Source organism: Drosophila busckii, chromosome X (genome assembly GCF_011750605.1).
Source record: "Drosophila busckii strain San Diego stock center, stock number 13000-0081.31 chromosome X, ASM1175060v1, whole genome shotgun sequence".
NCBI classification, from domain to species: domain Eukaryota; kingdom Metazoa; phylum Arthropoda; class Insecta; order Diptera; family Drosophilidae; genus Drosophila; species Drosophila busckii.
In genome coordinates this window covers 12,281,666-12,300,369 of record NC_046608.1, presented here as the reverse complement: position 1 = coordinate 12,300,369, position 18,704 = coordinate 12,281,666, and the positions used below count along the sequence as shown (strand labels likewise).

Below are 18,704 nucleotides of genomic sequence, written 5' to 3'. Positions count from 1 at the left end.
ATGTTTTCTTAAACAGCTTCACGGTAAGCTTCACTTTCGATTTTAATTTCCTATTTCCTAAACTTTTTTTTCTGTATTTTTAGTCGATTGGTTAGGCTAGTTATTAGTTATTTACACATGTTAACTGTATGATAACAAAACATATAAAATACATACATACATATATTCCTAAACATTAAAGAGAATTTCCTTGTATATAGGACCCAGCATTCAAAATGTGTGTGTGCCTTGTAATGAGGGAAAAGTGAAAAATGCTTCGCTATAATTTCAGTTAACTTGATACAACGCAGACGCCTAGCAGATTCACCAGGGGTGGAGAAGTGAGTACCGGTTGATAAGAATAAGAAAGCTGAGCACTGCCATAAAATAAGTTCAAAGTCCTTAAGGTCTCACGGCCAATGATGCAGCATAAACAAATTTCTTCACGCTTAACTTATAAACTATGACTATAAAGTCTGAATCATGGAGCTATCACCTTTCAAATATAATAACTTTTATTTGCGTTTAGCTAATAACAATTAAGTGATAAACCACTATTTAATCATGTACTACTATGTGTATTCAAATATGGGAAGCTCAGTTATCTCAGCTAATATACAGGGTGTAGCTGGGCGTGCTTGCAATAGTTTATCAGTTGATATTGTAAATTAAAGAAGTAAGTGTAATTGTAAATTAAAAGTAGTGCTCGAATTGTAAGTAATGCTAATAATTATTTAGTATATTTTTATGGAAATTATTTATTATTAACATTCGTTGGCGCGTACAATGTAAATAATAATGACTAATGCATTTCCAGTGAATGGCAATAAAGCGATTACAGCTGCGTTTGCAGAACGAGAGAGCGCGCGCGAGAGTGAGAGCGAAAGAAAGTGGGAGAGCGTAAGCTTACAGCCCAGTTCATGTTGCACTGTGGGTTCAGTTCAGCGTTAGTTGGGCGCTCAATATCGCAACGCGTCTGCGTTTTGAGGTGATAATTGTATTTCACTATATGTAGACAATGTTTATATGATAATCGAGACCGACCGACCGCAGCATATTAGTTGTTCAACAGACGTGCCAACCACAAGATGTCGTCTAGCAAAGTAAGTAATGCGTAATCTTATCGCTAAACTAACATATATTATATATGTGCGTATAATTTCTGATTGATAGCCAAGGCATATACTCTCTTTGACTGCGGAGGAGCGTCGCTGCTTTGTGGATTCGTTTTCACATGTCTATAGCGATATCGACGGCGTTGTCTGGAATGTGGACGTCATTATACCACAGGCGAGCGCAGCCTTTGTGGCGCTGGAGCGTGCCGGCAAAGCAATCACATTTGTGAGCAACAACAGCACACGCACGGCCAGGGCTGCAGTGCGTCAGTTTGCCAAAACGGGCTTGGAAATTAGCGAGGATCAGGTGTGGCATCCAGCACGCACGCTTGTCTACTATCTGCGCAGCATTCAGTTCGAGGGACCCATCTATATTATAGCATCGCCACCGTTTAAGCAACTGGTGCGAGATGCAGGCTTCCAGCTAATCGATGGTGTAAGTGCTCTCAGCTTTAACTTTAACAGACTCATCATCTCACTTTCAATTCACAGCCCGATGGACGCATTGAGGACGACTTTGAGTCCTTGGTATCGCGCCTGTTTGACGTTCAGCCCGTGCGTGCTGTCGTCTTTGACATGGACCTCAATCTGAACGCCGTCAAAATGCAGCGTGCTTATCTCTATCTGCGCCAGCCCGACTGTCAGCTGTTCACCTGTGCCACCGATCACAAGCTGCCCTTTATCAAGGACATCACCATACTTGGTCCTGGTCACTTCTCTGACATACTAGTCAAATCCACCGGCAAGCAGGGCCAAACGGTGGGCAAGCCTAGTCGCATCTTGGGCGACATGCTTATGCAGCAGCATAAGATCGAGGATCCCAAGCGTGTGCTCATGATTGGTGACATGCTGCAGCAGGATATTCACTTTGGTCACACCTGTGGCTTCCAAACTCTGCTGGTGCTAAGCGGCGGCTGCTCCTTGGCCCAACTAGAGGCGGAAACCAGCCCCGCACACATGCCCGACTACTATGCCGATAGCATGGCAGACTTTCTGCAATTGCTGGCGGAGACGCCAGCCAAGGCGCACTTCTAACTGTATAAATATATATATATATATATATATATACTATATAGAGAAGTGTGCGTTGCAATGTGAATCATTAAATGACTTGCATGTTCTTCTTAAGAATGAAACTAACATTGTTGAATCATTTGATCTAATTGGGCAGTACTTGCATGACTAAAGTAAATAACAGTTCTAATAATTTGTTTCATTCATGGCAAATAAATAATTAGACGACCCAATAATTCATAGACTTAAATACAGTATAGTCTCAATCACTATTACTAATTAATTGATATAGTTTTGGCAAATCATCGTGAAAAATACTTTCACAGTTTGTTGATTGCATGTTTAAGTTTTATATATTGTATATATAATTTTAATTTAACACAATATATTGTAAAAATCTAAACAATTTGTTTGTATTATTTTTAATAATCCGCAAATAATCCCGCAATGTTTTTCAAATCCTATTTGTAGTCATAATCATTAAACAATTGAAAATACCGACAATAATAATTGAGTTATTTAGCTTTTGAAATAAAACTAATATACTAATTGTAAGCAATTATAATTAGTAATCTTTATTTAGAACGTTGAAACAAATATTTTATTAATTTGGAGTCAAACTAAATTGGGGTTTCAAAAAACTATTATCGCTAGTCTTTCTATGGAGACTGTACTGTATTTTGAAAGCTCAAGTTCATTTATAAGCTTAGATTGTTATCTTGCTGCTGATTATCTAAAAATAGAACAGAAGCACGAATAACTGCTTGATTAATGCTCACACAAATCAGCCAGAGAGTCGCCGATATAGTCCGGCAAATGGGCGTGGCCGGGCGCAAGGCTGGCCACATCTTGGGCGCTGCTGCCGCCCGTGAGCACAAGCAGCGTCTGATAGCCGCTGGCACGGGCGAACCCAATGTCGCTATCGAGACTATCGCCCACGAAGAGCACGCGATGGTCAGGAATGTGGGCGAAACGTTGACGCAGCAGCTGGCGCAAGGCAGCGCCTGGTTTGCCCAGCACAGTGGGTTGACGAGCGGTCGAATGGGCCAAGATGTCGATGAAGGGACCAGGACCTATAATGTCAGCTTTACCAAAGGGTATTTTAACGTCAGCTGCGCCGGCTAGAAAGAGACAGTTAGGATTTTGTAGCTGCAGCTGTGCGCGCATTAATTTGCTTGCACTAAGATTAAAGTCCACATCAATCACCACCGCCTGGACAGGCTCAGCGTCGTAGATGGCAGCACGCAAATCCGCTAAGCTGCAAATGCTCAATGATTCAGGCTAACAAAAACAACAAGCAAAACAGTCAAGAGTGTAATAGAGAGAGAGAGAGATAGAGCTAACCTCTGGGCAGAGCTTAAAGCCCGCTGAGCTAAGCAGCTGCCTGAATGGCGGCGTAGCCAGACAGTAGATGAGTCCTTCAAAGCTCAGCGACTTCAAATGATCGCACACCGATTGCGCCGGATGCAGCAGCTGCTCCCGCTCAATCTGCAACTGCTGATTGTGAAACTTTTGCAGTAATTGCTCCACTGTGCAGATGCTATTGTTGGTCACAAATGTCAACTGCTTGCCACGCTGCTGCAACTCACGCAAAGCTTGAGCGGCTCCAGGTATAAAGTCACGCAAAGTAAACCATACAACACCTGAAAAATATTATATATGGCTTACTTATATTTGAAATGAAATTAAATATACCAAAAATTCCAAAAATTAAATTAGTTAACAATAATAAATAATAAATAATAATAAAATAAATAATAATATCGAAATGCAACAGAATAAAATATTGATAGCAATAAATAAACATATGCGCATTGTAAATCAAAGTAGTAGCAATAAATCAATTAAATGAAATTGTTTTAATAAATATTTTGTCTACTTTCTTCAGAATATCTTTTTGAATCTTTAATTCAAGAGTTTTTATTGAAAAGTTATGGAATATTACTAATAAAAAACAAATGAATATATATTATGTGCAAGTGTACATAGGAAAATAAATAAGTAAACAAATGTAAACATGATTGCCATAAAAGAAATGGCAGAGACTTCGGTCGACATTATTAACAATTATTTAAGCTGTACAAATACAATATATTATAGCATATTATATGTTTTATTTAGAATCTAGCTAAAAGATAAAAGTAAATTATTTGAAGCGCATTAACAGAAATTGAAGTTTGATCTATTACTGAAATTTGCATATTCCAAACGTAAGTTATGAGTCATAAGTAATTCTAAGTGAGCCACACTATAATATAATTCAAATTATCTGACAGCGCCACTCACCATCGCAATCACAAAAGACCACATCAAAGGAATCGAAGAATTGCTGTCGCTCCGCTGATGTCAGCTGCTTAATCCACTTGGGCTGCATGGAAGAAGATTTCAAAGCATTAGCACCTAAGCTACTTAGCGGCTTAGCAATTGCCGCCGCTGCTGCATGCCACAGGCCACGCCACAGCATCTTTTGACTTACTGTCGCGGTGCTCATGACGCCACACTGCTGGTGCTGCTGCTGCTCGGATCCCTTCTCAATTGCAAATGCGGTTCAAAGTATTTACTTTTCGTTATATTTTTAGCTATGCAAATGGCAAGTCATGCACTGCTGCTGTTCAGCCCGCACTGTTCTTCAAATAGACTAAACCGAGTCTATATCTCTATTCAATTCACTCAGCGTCGATTCGATTAGCTGCTCTTCGAGCTTCGAACTGGATCTGGAACTTGTCTGTTATGCTTCAATTGTTTGCCAACGTGTCTCTGTCGCGGGTGTCGCTTGTCAATTGAGCTAAAATTGCATTTCAATTGATTTGAAATCCATATGACATCCGGTTATAGCTAACTAACTAAGCTCTCAAATAATTGCAGCTTCAGTTCAGTTTATAAATTGCTTAAGTTTGGCATAGTTTACACTATTGGTATTGCTGCAAAATAAAAATACATATATAAATAAGTATCAAAGGTAAGCAAAGATTTATCCAAGTTAAAAGATAACTCTCGGATTATTAGAGATACATGTCTGTATAGATTGCTGAAATTTGAATCAAATTAGCATATGTTAAAAAATTTCATTTTGAATTTAATACTTTTGTAAACGAAACTTTCAAAAATTTTGAAGTCGAGAGAAAATTTGAAACAAATTGCAGACTCGTTAGTCTCTTTGCCAAACTGTAATGAAAACTGAAATAAAACTCTTTGTTTTTTTTACTTACTAAATTGTTTATTACTCTTTGATTTAGTTGCATAGCAGTTTAGTTTTGTTTAGTTTAGTTTAGTTAGTATTTGACTTTAGCCTTCATTAACAATTAGTTTAGTTTAGGTAATTTGTATTACTCTACAACTTAAAAAGCAATCGTTTCGTTTCATTTCGTTTGTATAAATATTAACAATTATTTGTAGAACAACTTAGCTCTTCTGTATATGTATAAATATATATGTTGTATATATATATTTATCAAAATAATCAAATATAATATTTGTATTATTGTAATTGGGTAACGGTGATTGCATACGGTGTTGTTTCTCATTTAAAAATATTATGCAATGATTGGTGCTTGGCAAAGTAAACAATTACCAAAACAATATATCAATTTAAAATTAGGTAGTAGTAGTATAGTATATATGCATTTTAAACAAATATAAATATAACATACAAATATATAATTCATTCAACTCACATCAAGTGTAGATTTGTAAGGTACATTGGATTGTTTATTGGTGTGGGATGCACAGACATACATAAATACATAGAGCTATAGCTTATGCATGAGTTCCATACATATATATATATATATACATATATGTGATTAGTTTGTTTTTGTTTACAACTTTCTTTACTTAGCATTTGATTGGTTGTTCATTAAATTCAAGGTACAAATGATCGTAGTTAAAAATATATTACAATTTAAAATTATTTTTCTTTACAGTGCACTTTGGACTTGTTGCTATATATATATATACACATATATGAAGCGTGATAAATTCGACGCAACAACAAAAACTCTAAGCTACAGTTACAAATTATACAATTATACAACATTTAATGCAAACAAAGAGAACAACAATTAATATCTCTGTGTATTACGAATATCTGTTTCTGCATCAGTCGCTGTTTGATTTTGTTACGAACACTTAACAATTTGGCAATAGATGTTTTTAGCTTTTGCTTTGTCTTTATAAACATTTGTGCGCAGCTTTAATTAATGCATTTGATTGCGTTGTTTTGAGCATTTGAAACGTGCGAAATGTACAAAACTTAGCTTAAGTACAAAACAAAGACAAAAGCGCATTAACATTCTTCGATACATATAAACTGCATTCTATATACAAAATAAATATATATATATATATATATATATATATATATATGCATGTATACAATGTTTTGCTCTGTTGACGGCTTAAAAACTAAAATGCACTTGGTTTCCAAAAGACAAAAAGTACTTAAAACTAGTTCACAAGTAGACACAGGCTCAGACATAAGAAGTATTCGTATCGGCGACACTGGACTCATGGCCATTTAGACGCTGGCGCAGCGTAACCTCCGGCTCAGCCTTTGAGGCAAGCTGAGTTTGCTGCTGCAGTGGCTGCTGCTTTTGTGGTGTTTGAGCCTGCGCAGCCGCGCGCTGCTTTTCAAATTCAATAATATGCTCGCGCAGCAAGAAATTCTCACGCTTGATGCGCTTGAGCAGGCGACCAGAAACATCAGGCACAGCCCAGGTTAAAATGCCCTGCAGCATGGTAATGATGTTCTAAAAAAAAAAAGACAAAAGCAAAGTTTAATTATTGTACAAATTGCATAAAGATTTGCACTTACCTGATAAACGACTATGAAAGCTAAGCGCGCTGTTAGGATTTTCCAGTAGATCATGGGACGCTTATATGGCTGCTGCTCCCAGGGATTGTTGCGAAACTCTGTATAACGGCACTCGGTTATGTTTGAGTACGAGCTGTCCAGCAGCAGCGGCTGCACCTGAAAGTCCTTGGTATAAAACGTAGCTAGCGTAAAGTTAAGATAGTTGCTTAGCTCGGGATCATCGTGGGTGGCTCTGTAGACAAGTTTCGGTATCAAATTGGTGCTAAATGCAATAATCATGGCCTGCAATGCATACAAATGCTTCAAATTTAATTGGCTAAGCTAATGTGCTGCTAGCTGCTTACACTGGAGGCCACAGCAATGCGCGTGACAACGATCATTATATTATGCCAGACGCCTATATCATGGGCACGCATGCCGACAGGACGACGCAGAAAGCGCAGCATCTTAATGGCATCCAGACGCACCTCCATAACATTATTGATCAGCGCCAGCAGTGGCGCCAAAGGAAACGCCAAGCTAAACAGTGTGATGAAACCATATTGCACCACTAGCAAAGCAAAAATGAGAGTTAAGTAAGGCTTTGAGCTGTTTGGTCTGTCTGCTTACCCATTTCCAAATATTCAGCGTATAGCGAATTATTCTCGGCGGGCAAGAGATGAAAGTCCTCGGTGTATTGATTGTGCGGCACCAGCTTTTGCTCGCTATCCTCCTTCATCCAGCCATAGCGGTAGCTAAACTCCTTGAACGTGCGCATCAGATAGGGTATAAGCATTTCGACAATAGCATTCACCGCCTGCTTGCCCACCATAATGATGATCAGCTGCATGCAGAGCTCCATCAAACAGCCACCCGGATTGCACTCCTCCTGGCGAAAGCCCAATATGCGATTGTACTTCGCCGGATAGCCCACAAACTTGCCCTTGAGAAAGGCTATGTAGAAGAGCGAGGAATAGTAGTTGACAAACTCGAACACATAATTCTTGATGGTCAGGCTCTCGTCGTATTCGGTCTGTGTGCGGCAGTATTCGTAGTTGGTTAGCTTGACGGCCAGCATGCGATAGACCATGTCCAGTATGGAGATGACTATCAGGTCGAGGAAGCCCGCCGTCATTGGCATAACGAGTATCTTGTAGGTCATGGAGTTCTCATTGCCCAGAATGCTGTTGCTGGCGCGTTGGGCCATGCGATAGATTATGATCGATGAGATGGCAATGATTGATATGCACATGAAGAGCACCATGATGCTAAAGCTGGTGAAGTTGGGCAGGAACTTGATGCTCCAGAAGGGCACATCCGGATCGAGGCCGCTCTTGTTGCCTTGCAGTTTGGCCTTTAGCCGCTTGGAGTTGCTCACTTTGGCCAAGTACTGCGGACGCGGATGCTCGGCATGGTGTGTGAAACCCGTGAGACCCCAACGATGCACCAGGCCAGCCGAATAGCGTTTCCATAGCTCCAGATAAACGACAGCCCAAATGGCCATGACCAGAGCAAAGAACACGGTCATGCTGTTGTCAATCAAATAATTAAATCTTGCCGAGGTGCAGGTCTCATTGAGGCGCCAATAGTTGCAATCGCGATCGCATTGCGGACACATAACCGTCTCGTTGCCATTGCAAATATCCTGGCTAATCGGATCGCTGTTCCACGTGACGAAGCCATAAAGAAAGAACAATATGCCCAGCACGCTAACGGGTATCAGCATTTGTGTATAGAAGCCCAGCCAGGCAAAGTAAAGCGCCACCTTGGCACCAAAATAATCCTTAATATGGTCTAAAGGTTGCAAGCTGTAAACGATTAACAATTGGTAACAATGTTGTGTCTTTAATAAAAGTTCAACTATTTACTTTTTCCATTTTCCAATGTTGGCCCATTCCTTCAGCAAACGGCTGCGATCCACCTCCTGCAAGTAAATTACATTTATTAATAAGCCCCAACGACTAACGTATACACTTTGATACTTGAACTACACGAAGTGTATGTTACAGCAATTAAACAATATTATATAAGCCATACACTTTGCTAATGCTCATGCAGTTTTTTGTTAACAAAACATTTAAAGCTTCTTTTCTTTTAGCTTTCATTAGTTGTTTAGTTTCTTTTAGGCAAAGAAGCGTGAATCAAATCAAAAACTTATCAATGATTTTTTTGTTTGTCTATGTGAAGGGTTCATTCATTCTCTTTTAAATGAGAACGCGCCATTTGACAATATTAGATTAGACTATTATAATATTATGGACTCAACTAGACCAACGACTTCTGGAGACTTCAGTGTATAAATTATAAAGCAATTGTAGTTTGATTATTCGAAAATAATTGTTGATGGCTAACAATAAGATATATAACGCTTACGTCATGCAAGGTATAGGCGCATTGATAGACTCCATCGTTGATCAGCTTCTCCACGCCCAAGTTATCCGCCGTCTCCTCGCCCATTACAAAATGCTGGCGTTGGAGTATGAAATTGATGATGGTATAGCGCGTGCTGGCATCAAAATAGTTGGGATGCTGTTTATCATAGAGCTCGGCATACTTGTCCGCAAACTCCATGTGAATGCGTGGCGCACGCTCCGGAAAGAGTTCCGTGTTCAGTTGGACGGAACTGAACATGCTGCGACAGAGGCGACTCAGGCAAGTCTTAAACTCGTGCGTTGTCTCCTCAATGATCTGCTCTTGACCTGGTATGCACTTGAGCGGCATTTTGATCTTGAGAATTTCGGCATAGCGTTGCAGCACTTCGGCGGGCGCATGCAGCTTGATGAAGTGCATCAGCTGCACTTGCTCGTGCTCCAGCTGCAGTCCCTCGCGCATTAGATTCGCCTCGAAGATCTGACGCTTGCGTATGGCCACCTCATCCTGCTGCTTGTTCACATGATAGGCCAGCACAAAGTCCACGCTGCGTTCGCGGTCATTGAAGCGTCGATATGTCTGCATGAAATCGAGAGAGTGGAAAGTGGAAAGTGGAAATTTAGTTGCAAGTCTTCGATATGTGGTGGCATAAATATTAAGCTGGCGGTGGTTGTTGCTGCTGTTGTGTGGTGCGTGCGCGGTGCAGTTGCTAACAACACCAAACAGAAAGCCTTAATTATTTAAATGTTTACATTATTTGTGGCACAATGCTCATAATCTTCGCGACACAGCGAGGAGAACGCTTTATACATGAGCAACATGCTAGAGCGGAATCTGAACTTAAACTGTTTTTTTTTTTCTTAATCAAGCTCCAAACTCAAATTGCAGCTTATCAGTTTTTTAATATTTTCCAAGAATTGCAAAGTTTACAAACAGAACTCAATCTGGCTTAAGCCGCAGCTGGGTCAATAGCTTATATATTTACATATATGCATGTAGATATATAAACACTTGCACCAAGTCAACTAAGTTGTTATTTGGTATGTTCTGCTAATTCCGCAGAAATTCGCTTTTATAAGTTGTTCAATATTTTCCTCCCAAATCATTTACAACCACTAAAAAAAAAAAATCTATAATAAATCATACATTAACTTGACAAATGTGCCAACTGAATATAATAAGCTAACTATGATGTTTCGTTTTATATTAATCAATAATAATTAGTACATGCAATTTATTAGTAATTAAAAGTTATAATAGAAGTACCTGTCTTGCATTATAAAAAATTGTCACATTACTCATATCCAGTCAACGAAACTTAATAACAAAAGAGATGTACATAAAGATATACGGAGAAAAGAATTATTATAACAATGATATTATTTATGACAGTGCGAGAAATCGATGGGGGTGCAAGTAACAATTAGAGTTGAAGACAATGCTTAAGAGGAGTCTATGTTCAATGATAATTTTGTATGATAGTGCAATAGTGAGATTACATACAATTAAATAATAATAGTTACGTGTGTATGTAAATATATAACTATTGTGTGAAAGTGAGACAGCGCACGATGGTGCTAGAGCAGACGGCGAATGCAAAAGTGCAATAAGAAGAAAACGAAAGAATATAGAAGTTTATGCTGTGTATATTGGTAAGAGCATTATGTGCATAGTTGATAAGGATGAAGTAGATTGAAGAAGCACGAGATGAAAGAGGAGCGGGTGCAATTTGATGTTCTTTGTGCTTATTGTCAAGTGTGTGATATATATACTACTTATTTTGAGTAATAATGAATTATTTATCTCATTTATTTATGGTGTAGTGTATCCCTCAGACTTTCTCTCACTGGAGTAATGTAAATAGGTTGGCATATTTCTTGATCTTCTATTCAGTATACGATGTCTTCTTTGTCTTAACAAGACGCCATAAAAGACCTCCATGCTCTGTCATCGCCAGCATTCGCAGCATAGTTGCCATCGAGCGCAGCTAGGTCAGATCTGACCAGCGTCACATTTTGCTAGCCGCACCATCAATACATGTATGCTAGCATCGATCCTGAGAGTGCATACACGTATGTATCGCAGCACTGCTGTCTCAGCGTTAGTTGCAAGTATGCTCCATGATTGCCTGTCGAGTTCGAGCGATAGACTTGGCGTGCGAGCACGCCCGAGACGCATGTCTCCGGCCCCAGCGCCACCCCCCACACAAGCGCATGCTAGTGTAAGCGCATCTCATACGCACAGCCAAAGTGCGCACACGCTTGATAGTGATATAATTCGTATGTCTGACTGCAAGACAGGATCAGTATGCCTGAGCACGCACACCGCGCTGCTTCGAGCCAGGCAGCGCATATATGTAATATTCTGCAAGTCAAGAATCTTCATCTGTCTCCATACTCCTATCTCCCGACTCTAGGATTAATCGTCACTCGTGTCGTGCGTACTATCAAGCAATTGTCTCTAATATTATAGTACAATAGTTAATCACAAAATATAAGAACTTTGAGAGTGTTCAGTATGAAGCACACGGTGGTCGCACAATGAGGCGTGGTGTGCAGTTAGATCAGACAACAAATATATGATATAGACGATTGTGAGCCTAATCACTGTGAACATTAGCATAACACAGCCAAACCAAGAAGCTATATAGTACAGATAGAGCTCGTTAACATTACGCGAGAGCCACGTCAGCGTACTAAATTTATGAAAAGAGAAGTTAAAGCCACTAGAAATTAAAAATCTAAAGAACCATAAAAGTTGACAACACTCCCCATAAACTGCACTGCTGCAACTTATATTTTATGCAATATCATAAAATAAAAACAAAATCAAATCTAACTGTCGTGTAGCCTTGAGCTCACACTACTGTAACTTATTTATTCAAATTTTATTTTATTGTTTTTTTTTTGCAACTGCCAAAGGCAATTGACCCACTGTGCCCATGCCTAATTGAACAGACCAGCAAACTTATCAATGCTAAAGAGGGGGAGCAACTGCTGCTGCTGCTGCTGCTGCTGCTACTGCTATAGCTACTGATACTGATAGGCACATAAGAACGGTAAAATTATGTAACATAAATAACATAAATAGTATATGGTACCCACAAATGAGTGATGATCTGTTTCCGGACACATTGCAAACTAAAGCTAAACTCAATTCGAAATATAGAGCATTGTTTTTTTTTTTTTTAATTTATGCTTTTAAGTTCTAACCGGATTATTGCCTTTTAAACTATACAGGTTTTGTGTTAAGAAAACAAAAACAAAATACATTAAAAATGTGCTTAGCTTTAAGGGCAAAAGGTGTAGCAAGGGTTTATGCAAAACAAAAATAAAAGACCAAAAGAATTGTTCTATACAGTTGCTAAACAAATGTACATTGTACATTCATGAGTTTTTGTTTTTGTTTTGTTTTGATGAGTATGTGTGCTCTTGAATTCATAAACTCAAGCGAAATTGTATTGGAAAATAAACACATACGGCAATCAAATTAAAGTAAAAGGTCTAAAAATAAAAAATCAAACAACTGCGTGGAATTTGCATTTGTATTGTAAATGTGTGCGTGTGTGTGTGATATAGAATGGAATAGTGCATAGCTAATTGTTGATTGAGATATTCATGTTCGACTTGTTATTATTTACCCGCTGAATACATTGTTGAGGCGCAAGGATAGAGGTGTGGAAAATGAAGCTAGCAAAAATATATTAAACAGACGTGACACACAGAGAAAGAGAGATAGCGAGCGAGCGAGCGAGAGGGAGACGATTTTCAGGTTTGCGCCCTCTTTACACGTGCAAAGCGCGCGATCGTTTGGCCAACAAGAGCTCTTAGGGCCGACCCAAGCATAACGGTAAACTGTCGCAGCCAGGCAAGAGAACAAGAGAATATAGAACGGTTTGTTAGTAGTAGCTTCTATAAACAAATGTTACACACACAAACAGCAGCGACCAAATGATGTCAGCTATTAGAAAAAAAAAAAAAGTAAAGCGTATACAAAAGTAAAGAGTAAAATCAAACAAGAGCCCGTAAAATGCGTTCGCGCGTGCTGTTTGCCGATTACTGACCAAATTCAGCAAACACACACAATTTGATTGCCAAAAAACAACAAAAACAAATCCAAAGCAGCGACGCGCTGTGCAACCAGCTGTGACCACACTATACATATGTACATATGTATGTATGTACATACGTTAAGCCGGAGAAAGGTCAAGTTGAAGAGTAAATAATATGTTGACTTTAGCCAGGTGCAAAAATATAGTATACTAGTATACTGTTCAATACAACATGCCGGCTCTAGTATATTCATACATATATGTATGTATGTATGTACATAGCACATCCAAACAAGAATTTATTGAGCGGCAGCGAAGTATATGCGCTGATAAAGATTGCGTGGGACGTGAGCGCAATGGTGACACACATTCACTAAAAGTTTGCTAAATTTTCTATGCACAATTTATATAGCATACGTATACTAATCATATATTGATGACAAATTGTCATTTTGTTTAAAGACAAAAACTTTAGCAGCAAGTTAGTTAAGCCTCTAGCTTATGAACTCCAACACCAACGTACCTCAGGTGTAGTAGCAGCTGACCGAAATTCTTTTTGTAGCCTGTGTCAACTCCACGCTGCTTCTATTATTAATAATTCATTTAATGATTTAGTGCTATTTATACAATTTCTACTAGATTCTATGCACGCTAGAACTGCAGCAGCAACAAACGCCAGCATCAGCGTTGTTGCCGTTTTTTATGGCTTAATCGCGACTACTACTACTTTATTATTATTATTTTTTTTTCGCAGCTGGCTGATACTGCCTTCCGCTCGATATCGATAGGTCATCGGCTTATCGCATAAGAAAAAAACGTAACAAAATAAACCAAAACATTGTCTTACATTTTGCTATTCTCACTGTATTATTAATTTACTACTTAATTGTTTGACTTGAAATCGAAAAAACAGTTTACAAAATATATCGATGCTTACTTATTTTCTATCGATACTTCATAACAACCTAATCTTTCGACACGTCATGTTCAACAAATTCGTAAACTTTGTTTATAGTAAAAAACAATAGGAAGCAAGCAGTTTGTTAACAGTTGCATGCTTAAAATTTTGCAATATGGTCTACATTGACCGTGGTAAGTACAAGAAGTGCATTTATGTTTTATAGTTGGAGTTTCAAACATATATTTTTAGATGGTCGTGTATGGCAAAAGCGTCCTTGGGACTTGCAAAGGGTGCTGGAAATATTTGTGGGACTGTGGTACCTAATATTGCAGTTGTAAGTAGTAACAAAAAATCCCATAAACTATCATTTTAATCTATGTATATTGTGTGCAGCTTTCAGACCTTGATAGCGCCTTTTAATGGCGGAAATGGAAATCAAAGCAATAATCGCCGCGGCAATAGCTGGGGAGGTGGTGGCGGCGGCGGCGGAGGAGGAGGAGGTTATGGTGGTGGAGGCGGCGGTGGTGGCGGAGGCGGTGGAGGTGGCTTAAGACCCAATCGACGCATTGGCCGCATACAGCAACAGATGGATAGCAGTAGTTGTGGCATGGGTGGCGGATGAGGATAGTAGCGGCGTCCCTGAGCTTGATGGCAAAAGCTGAAACGCCGCTGAACGGTAACGTGTTTGAAGAACATACAATGGAGAAGCTCTAATCTACGCCTAATTTATCCGCATATTATTTTTGCGCTTATGACGCAACATCCATAAACTCAGAAAATGAGTGGGATGTTGCTGATACGTAATTTACGCTGTGTTTAGTGCGTATGTTTATTCGCCACGTTAAGCTAAGTTAACAAACTTCATTTGATTTTATACTTATTATAGATATATTTTGAAATTATTTAACTGTATTAGTTAAAAGGGAAATTTTGAGTTCGAATAAATTAATTACGGTATACCTGTAATAAAGCATACTTATTGAGCGGCTAGATTTTAAAAACATTTGATTAGTTTCACGTGTTCATCTGAGCTGGTTCAGTGCACGCACATCAAATAATATATGGCGTCCGATACTTTTCGATGCCCACATTGTTAATCACAACATACTGTCATCCACGTTGTGATCAAAGTAAAGTGCAAGTATTTCATTTTAACAATTAGCAAGCGTTCTTTTTACAAAAATTCTACAAATGTAAATGCTACTTCGGCTTACAAACGGCTCGCATAATTATATTGTTACACAGCACGAGTCAATAGCTTAACGGCTCAATATCATAGAAATGGAGACTGAAAAGGGTATGTTATTGCACAAACATTTTGCAAAATTGTTCATTGTTGAACAAGAGCGTGGTATGTTTATCGAAATGTGTTTTTGTTGTAGAGAATCCACTCAGCGAAGAGCCCGGTGAGGGCATAACAGAAAAGGCCAAAAGTCTTCAGGATAATAAAGTACACTCAACCTCTAATATGGACGACCCGGCTTCTCAACCCCTAAGCGAGCAGCCTGAAATAGAAGAAACGGCTGGTTCCCCCAATCATAGAAGTCGTTCTGCCAGCGTTACTCGCAAGTCTCGTAGTCGTAGTCGTAGTCGTAGTCCTAGTGAAAGTTCCCGACGCTCGCGGAGTGGCTCTGGCGAGCGTTCCCGCAGTGGCTCACGACGTTCTCGTAGTGGCTCTAAGCGCTCACACAGTGGCAGTCGTTCTCGTAGTGGTTCTAGACGCAGCAGATCTGGCTCCGGCTCTAGGCGTTCACGTAGCGGTTCCAGGCGCTCACACAGTGGCTCCAGACAGTCACGTAGCGGCTCCAGGCGCTCACACAGTGGCTCCAGACAGTCACGTAGCGGTTCCAGACGCTCACGCAGCGGCTCCAGACGCTCAAGAAGCGGTTCCAGACGCTCACGAAGTGGCTCCAGACGCTCCCGCAGCGGCTCTAGACGTTCGCGAAGCGGGTCCAGACGTTCCCGCAGCGGCTCCCGACGCTCACACAGCGGTTCCAGACGTTCACGCAGCGGCTCTAGAAAATCTCGTAGTGGATCTAGACAATCGCGTAGCGGCTCCAGACGCTCTCACAGCCGTTCACCTGCCAAACGCTCTCGCAGCGGTTCAGCTGCCAATCGCTCCCGCAGTGGTTCCCGTCACAGTCGCAGTCGCTCCAAAAGTGTTGCCTCAAAACAAAGTCACAAACAGAATGGCTCCCATCATGGTTCACGTTCCCGCTCACGCTCGAAAAGCGTCACACAAGATGATGACGATGACATTGTTAATGTTAAACGCACTATAACCAGCGACTCTGATGGTAACTTTTAAACTAAATTAACTACAATTGCTTAGCTTAAAGTTACTTGTTTTATTTATTTAGATGACGACGGACCGAAATTACCTAAAAAGCGCGCAAAGATTACAGATACGGATGATGAGGATGAGGACGAGGCGGTAATGGCAAAAGCTGCAGAGAGTGGTGATGAGAAGACCAATGAGAAGGCAGAGGATAAGGGCTTGGAAAGTTCAGACGATGAAAATATACCAATTTCAAATGAACCAGAGTAAGATATAAATAAGACAACGCAAGTTAAGATATTTATATATCCCAATCCCATTATAGCAACAGCAACTTCGTATCAGACTTTGATGCCATGTTGATGCGCAAAAAGGAAGAGAAGCGTGTGCGGCGCCGCAAGCGTGATATTGATTTAATTAACGATAATGACGATCTTATTGATCAGCTAATAATTAGTATGAAGAATGCCTCCGATGATGATCGTCAACTTAACTTGGTCGGAAAGCCAGCTACAAAGAAGATATCAATGCTTAAACAAGTCATGTCGCAGCTTATTAAAAAGGATCTACAGTTAGCCTTCCTGGAACATAATATACTCAATGTACTTACCGATTGGTTAGCCCCATTGCCAAATAAAAGTCTGCCGTGCTTACAAATTCGGCAGAGCATACTAAAGTTGCTATCGGATGTAAGTACATCATCATCATCAGCATCAATTCAAATGTACGCAGAGCTGCTTAATATAAAACACTTATATTTGATTACAGTTTCCAACCATAGAGAAGAGCTATTTGAAGCAATCCGGCATTGGCAAGGCTGTCATGTATTTGTACAAGCATCCTCTGGAGATAAAACCCAATCGCGATCGTGCTGGTCGTCTCATTTCAAAGTGGGCACGACCCATATTCAATTTGAGTTGCGATTTCTCTGCCATGAGCAAGGAAGAGCGTCAAGAGCGTGACTTGGCGCAAATGCCGCGACAGCGCCAAAAGACCCCAGACCGTGAGCCGCCATCAACAAGCACACCAACGCTCAATCAGGTTATTGCCGGCGAGGATACGTTACTGCGTCCTGGCGATCCTGGCTGGGTAGCACGAGCACGCGTGCCCATGCCTTCCAATAAAGATTATGTCATAAGACCCAAGTCGAAGGTAGAAGGCGAAGTGTCAGAAGTAAGTTTCATTAACATGAATTCTTTGCAGTTGTTTAATATATTTGTTTTAAATAATATTTGTAGAGCACCAAGCGCAAGCCGAATCGTTATGAGAAACATATGAAGAGATTTTTGGATTCCAAACGCTCCAAAGAGAGTCGCCGTGCAGTTGAAATATCTATAGAAGGCCGCAAGATGGCGCTTTAAGTAAACAAGCACACACGCTACAAACTTACATTAGTTACAATTACAAAAATATGATTTAAATACAATTCGAGTGACAACACAATTGAACAAAATTTATCAACAATCAACAGCAAAATATATACGGCATGCATATATATTGAATAATAATAATGTATTGTATATAAAAACTCGCTGTGGCTGCTATAAAAACGAAAAACACCAACCAATATTTAAACTTTATTAAAATATAAGGCAAAGGTGCTTTCTTCTGATATGATACTGCCTGATAAGAACGCGTCTGATCAAGTTATAGCATTAAATAAAAGCGTGAGCATTAAGAGAGAGAAACAGTCTGCATGTGCAATGTTATTATTTAGACTGACTGCTTAGTGTTCAATTGTTTATTCTCATGTATAATTGTATTTAGCTAATGCAGAATGAGCCCGCCAAACGTTTTAAGCTGCCCTCGTAAGTATGTGCTCAGCCATCTAAACTGAAGCACACTTGTTTGTGCTTATCTTAAGACAGTCGTTATAATTTAGTAGTTGTGCTTATAAACATTGGTAAGTATGTGTGTGTGTTGTTAAAACAAATCACACAGCTACTTCTCTTGGCCAGTAAACAAGAGCATATGAAACAAAGCAATCCAATTAAATGTCAAACTAAGGGCATTGTTGCAAACGGTGTGTTCCAAAGCAAACCCAGCTGGAAATTGTCTGCTGATTGCATTCATGCGTTGTAAGCAAGCCTTGATGCATTGATCCAATTAATTGAATTAATTATTATTGAATATATTTTATAGTACGTGTATAGTACTTGCATAGTACAAATTAAGCTTATAAGCAATTTCTTCAAAGTCAGTGC

General features: G+C 39.6%; 5 protein-coding genes across 5 annotated transcripts; 3 read left to right on the top strand and 2 right to left on the bottom strand.

Annotated features, from left to right (window-relative positions):
* Positions 1–221: 221 nt before the first annotated feature.
* Positions 222–2,129, top strand: LOC108607029 (pyridoxal phosphate phosphatase). Its single transcript, XM_017997619.1, has 4 exons — positions 222–320; positions 797–1,082; positions 1,153–1,530; positions 1,587–2,129. Exons 2-4 carry the CDS (start codon positions 1,068–1,070, stop codon positions 2,127–2,129), a joined length of 936 nt encoding a protein of 311 aa, XP_017853108.1. The 5' UTR covers positions 222–320; positions 797–1,067.
* Positions 2,130–2,725: 596 nt separating this feature from the next.
* Positions 2,726–4,834, bottom strand: LOC108605946 (phosphoglycolate phosphatase 2). The gene is made up of 4 exons (XM_017995767.1): positions 4,585–4,834; positions 4,395–4,476; positions 3,453–3,751; positions 2,726–3,389 (listed from the first exon to the last, which is right to left on the bottom strand). Exons 1-4 carry the CDS (start codon positions 4,597–4,599, stop codon positions 2,877–2,879), a joined length of 909 nt encoding a protein of 302 aa, XP_017851256.1. The 5' UTR covers positions 4,600–4,834; the 3' UTR covers positions 2,726–2,876.
* Positions 4,835–6,478: 1,644 nt separating this feature from the next.
* LOC108606981 (anoctamin-1) lies at positions 6,479–10,173 on the bottom strand. The gene is made up of 7 exons (XM_017997555.2): positions 10,023–10,173; positions 9,274–9,849; positions 8,769–8,824; positions 7,531–8,708; positions 7,266–7,471; positions 6,922–7,203; positions 6,479–6,856 (listed from the first exon to the last, which is right to left on the bottom strand). The coding sequence occupies exons 1-7, from the start codon at positions 10,089–10,091 to the stop codon at positions 6,578–6,580; spliced, it is 2,646 nt and encodes an 881-aa protein (XP_017853044.1). The 5' UTR covers positions 10,092–10,173; the 3' UTR covers positions 6,479–6,577.
* A 4,118-nt stretch (positions 10,174–14,291) lies between these two features.
* On the top strand, positions 14,292–15,145 carry LOC108606055 (glycine-rich selenoprotein). Its single transcript, XM_017995901.1, has 3 exons — positions 14,292–14,413; positions 14,472–14,556; positions 14,616–15,145. Exons 1-3 carry the CDS (start codon positions 14,395–14,397, stop codon positions 14,842–14,844), a joined length of 333 nt encoding a protein of 110 aa, XP_017851390.1. The 5' UTR covers positions 14,292–14,394; the 3' UTR covers positions 14,845–15,145.
* A 207-nt stretch (positions 15,146–15,352) lies between these two features.
* On the top strand, positions 15,353–18,201 carry LOC108605543 (IWS1-like protein). The gene is made up of 6 exons (XM_017995295.2): positions 15,353–15,519; positions 15,605–16,519; positions 16,583–16,766; positions 16,826–17,189; positions 17,269–17,673; positions 17,739–18,201. The coding sequence occupies exons 1-6, from the start codon at positions 15,504–15,506 to the stop codon at positions 17,859–17,861; spliced, it is 2,007 nt and encodes a 668-aa protein (XP_017850784.2). The 5' UTR covers positions 15,353–15,503; the 3' UTR covers positions 17,862–18,201.
* Positions 18,202–18,704: the final 503 nt, after the last annotated feature.

Excerpts from the sequence above, each read along its gene's own strand:
- LOC108607029 (XM_017997619.1), top strand. Across the intron at positions 1,531-1,586 it reads GCTTCCAGCTAATCGATGGT|CCCGATGGACGCATTGAGGA; the intron begins GTAAGTGCTCTC and ends TTCAATTCACAG.
- LOC108605946 (XM_017995767.1), bottom strand. Across the intron at positions 3,752-4,394 it reads GGTCTTTTGTGATTGCGATG|GTGTTGTATGGTTTACTTTG; the intron begins GTGAGTGGCGCT and ends AATATTTTTCAG. Across the intron at positions 3,390-3,452 it reads GCTTTAAGCTCTGCCCAGAG|CCTGAATCATTGAGCATTTG; the intron begins GTTAGCTCTATC and ends TGTTTTTGTTAG.
- LOC108606981 (XM_017997555.2), bottom strand. The coding sequence starts at position 10,091 with ATGTTGCTCATGTATAAAGCGTTCTCCTCGCTGTGTCGCGAAGATTAT. Across the intron at positions 9,850-10,022 it reads AGCATTGTGCCACAAATAAT|ACATATCGACGCTTCAATGA; the intron begins GTAAACATTTAA and ends GATTTCATGCAG. Across the intron at positions 8,709-8,768 it reads AACATTGGAAAATGGAAAAA|CTTGCAACCTTTAGACCATA; the intron begins GTAAATAGTTGA and ends AATCGTTTACAG.
- LOC108606055 (XM_017995901.1), top strand. Across the intron at positions 14,557-14,615 it reads TGGTACCTAATATTGCAGTT|CTTTCAGACCTTGATAGCGC; the intron begins GTAAGTAGTAAC and ends TATTGTGTGCAG.
- LOC108605543 (XM_017995295.2), top strand. Across the intron at positions 16,520-16,582 it reads TATAACCAGCGACTCTGATG|ATGACGACGGACCGAAATTA; the intron begins GTAACTTTTAAA and ends TTATTTATTTAG. Across the intron at positions 17,190-17,268 it reads TACTAAAGTTGCTATCGGAT|TTTCCAACCATAGAGAAGAG; the intron begins GTAAGTACATCA and ends ATTTGATTACAG.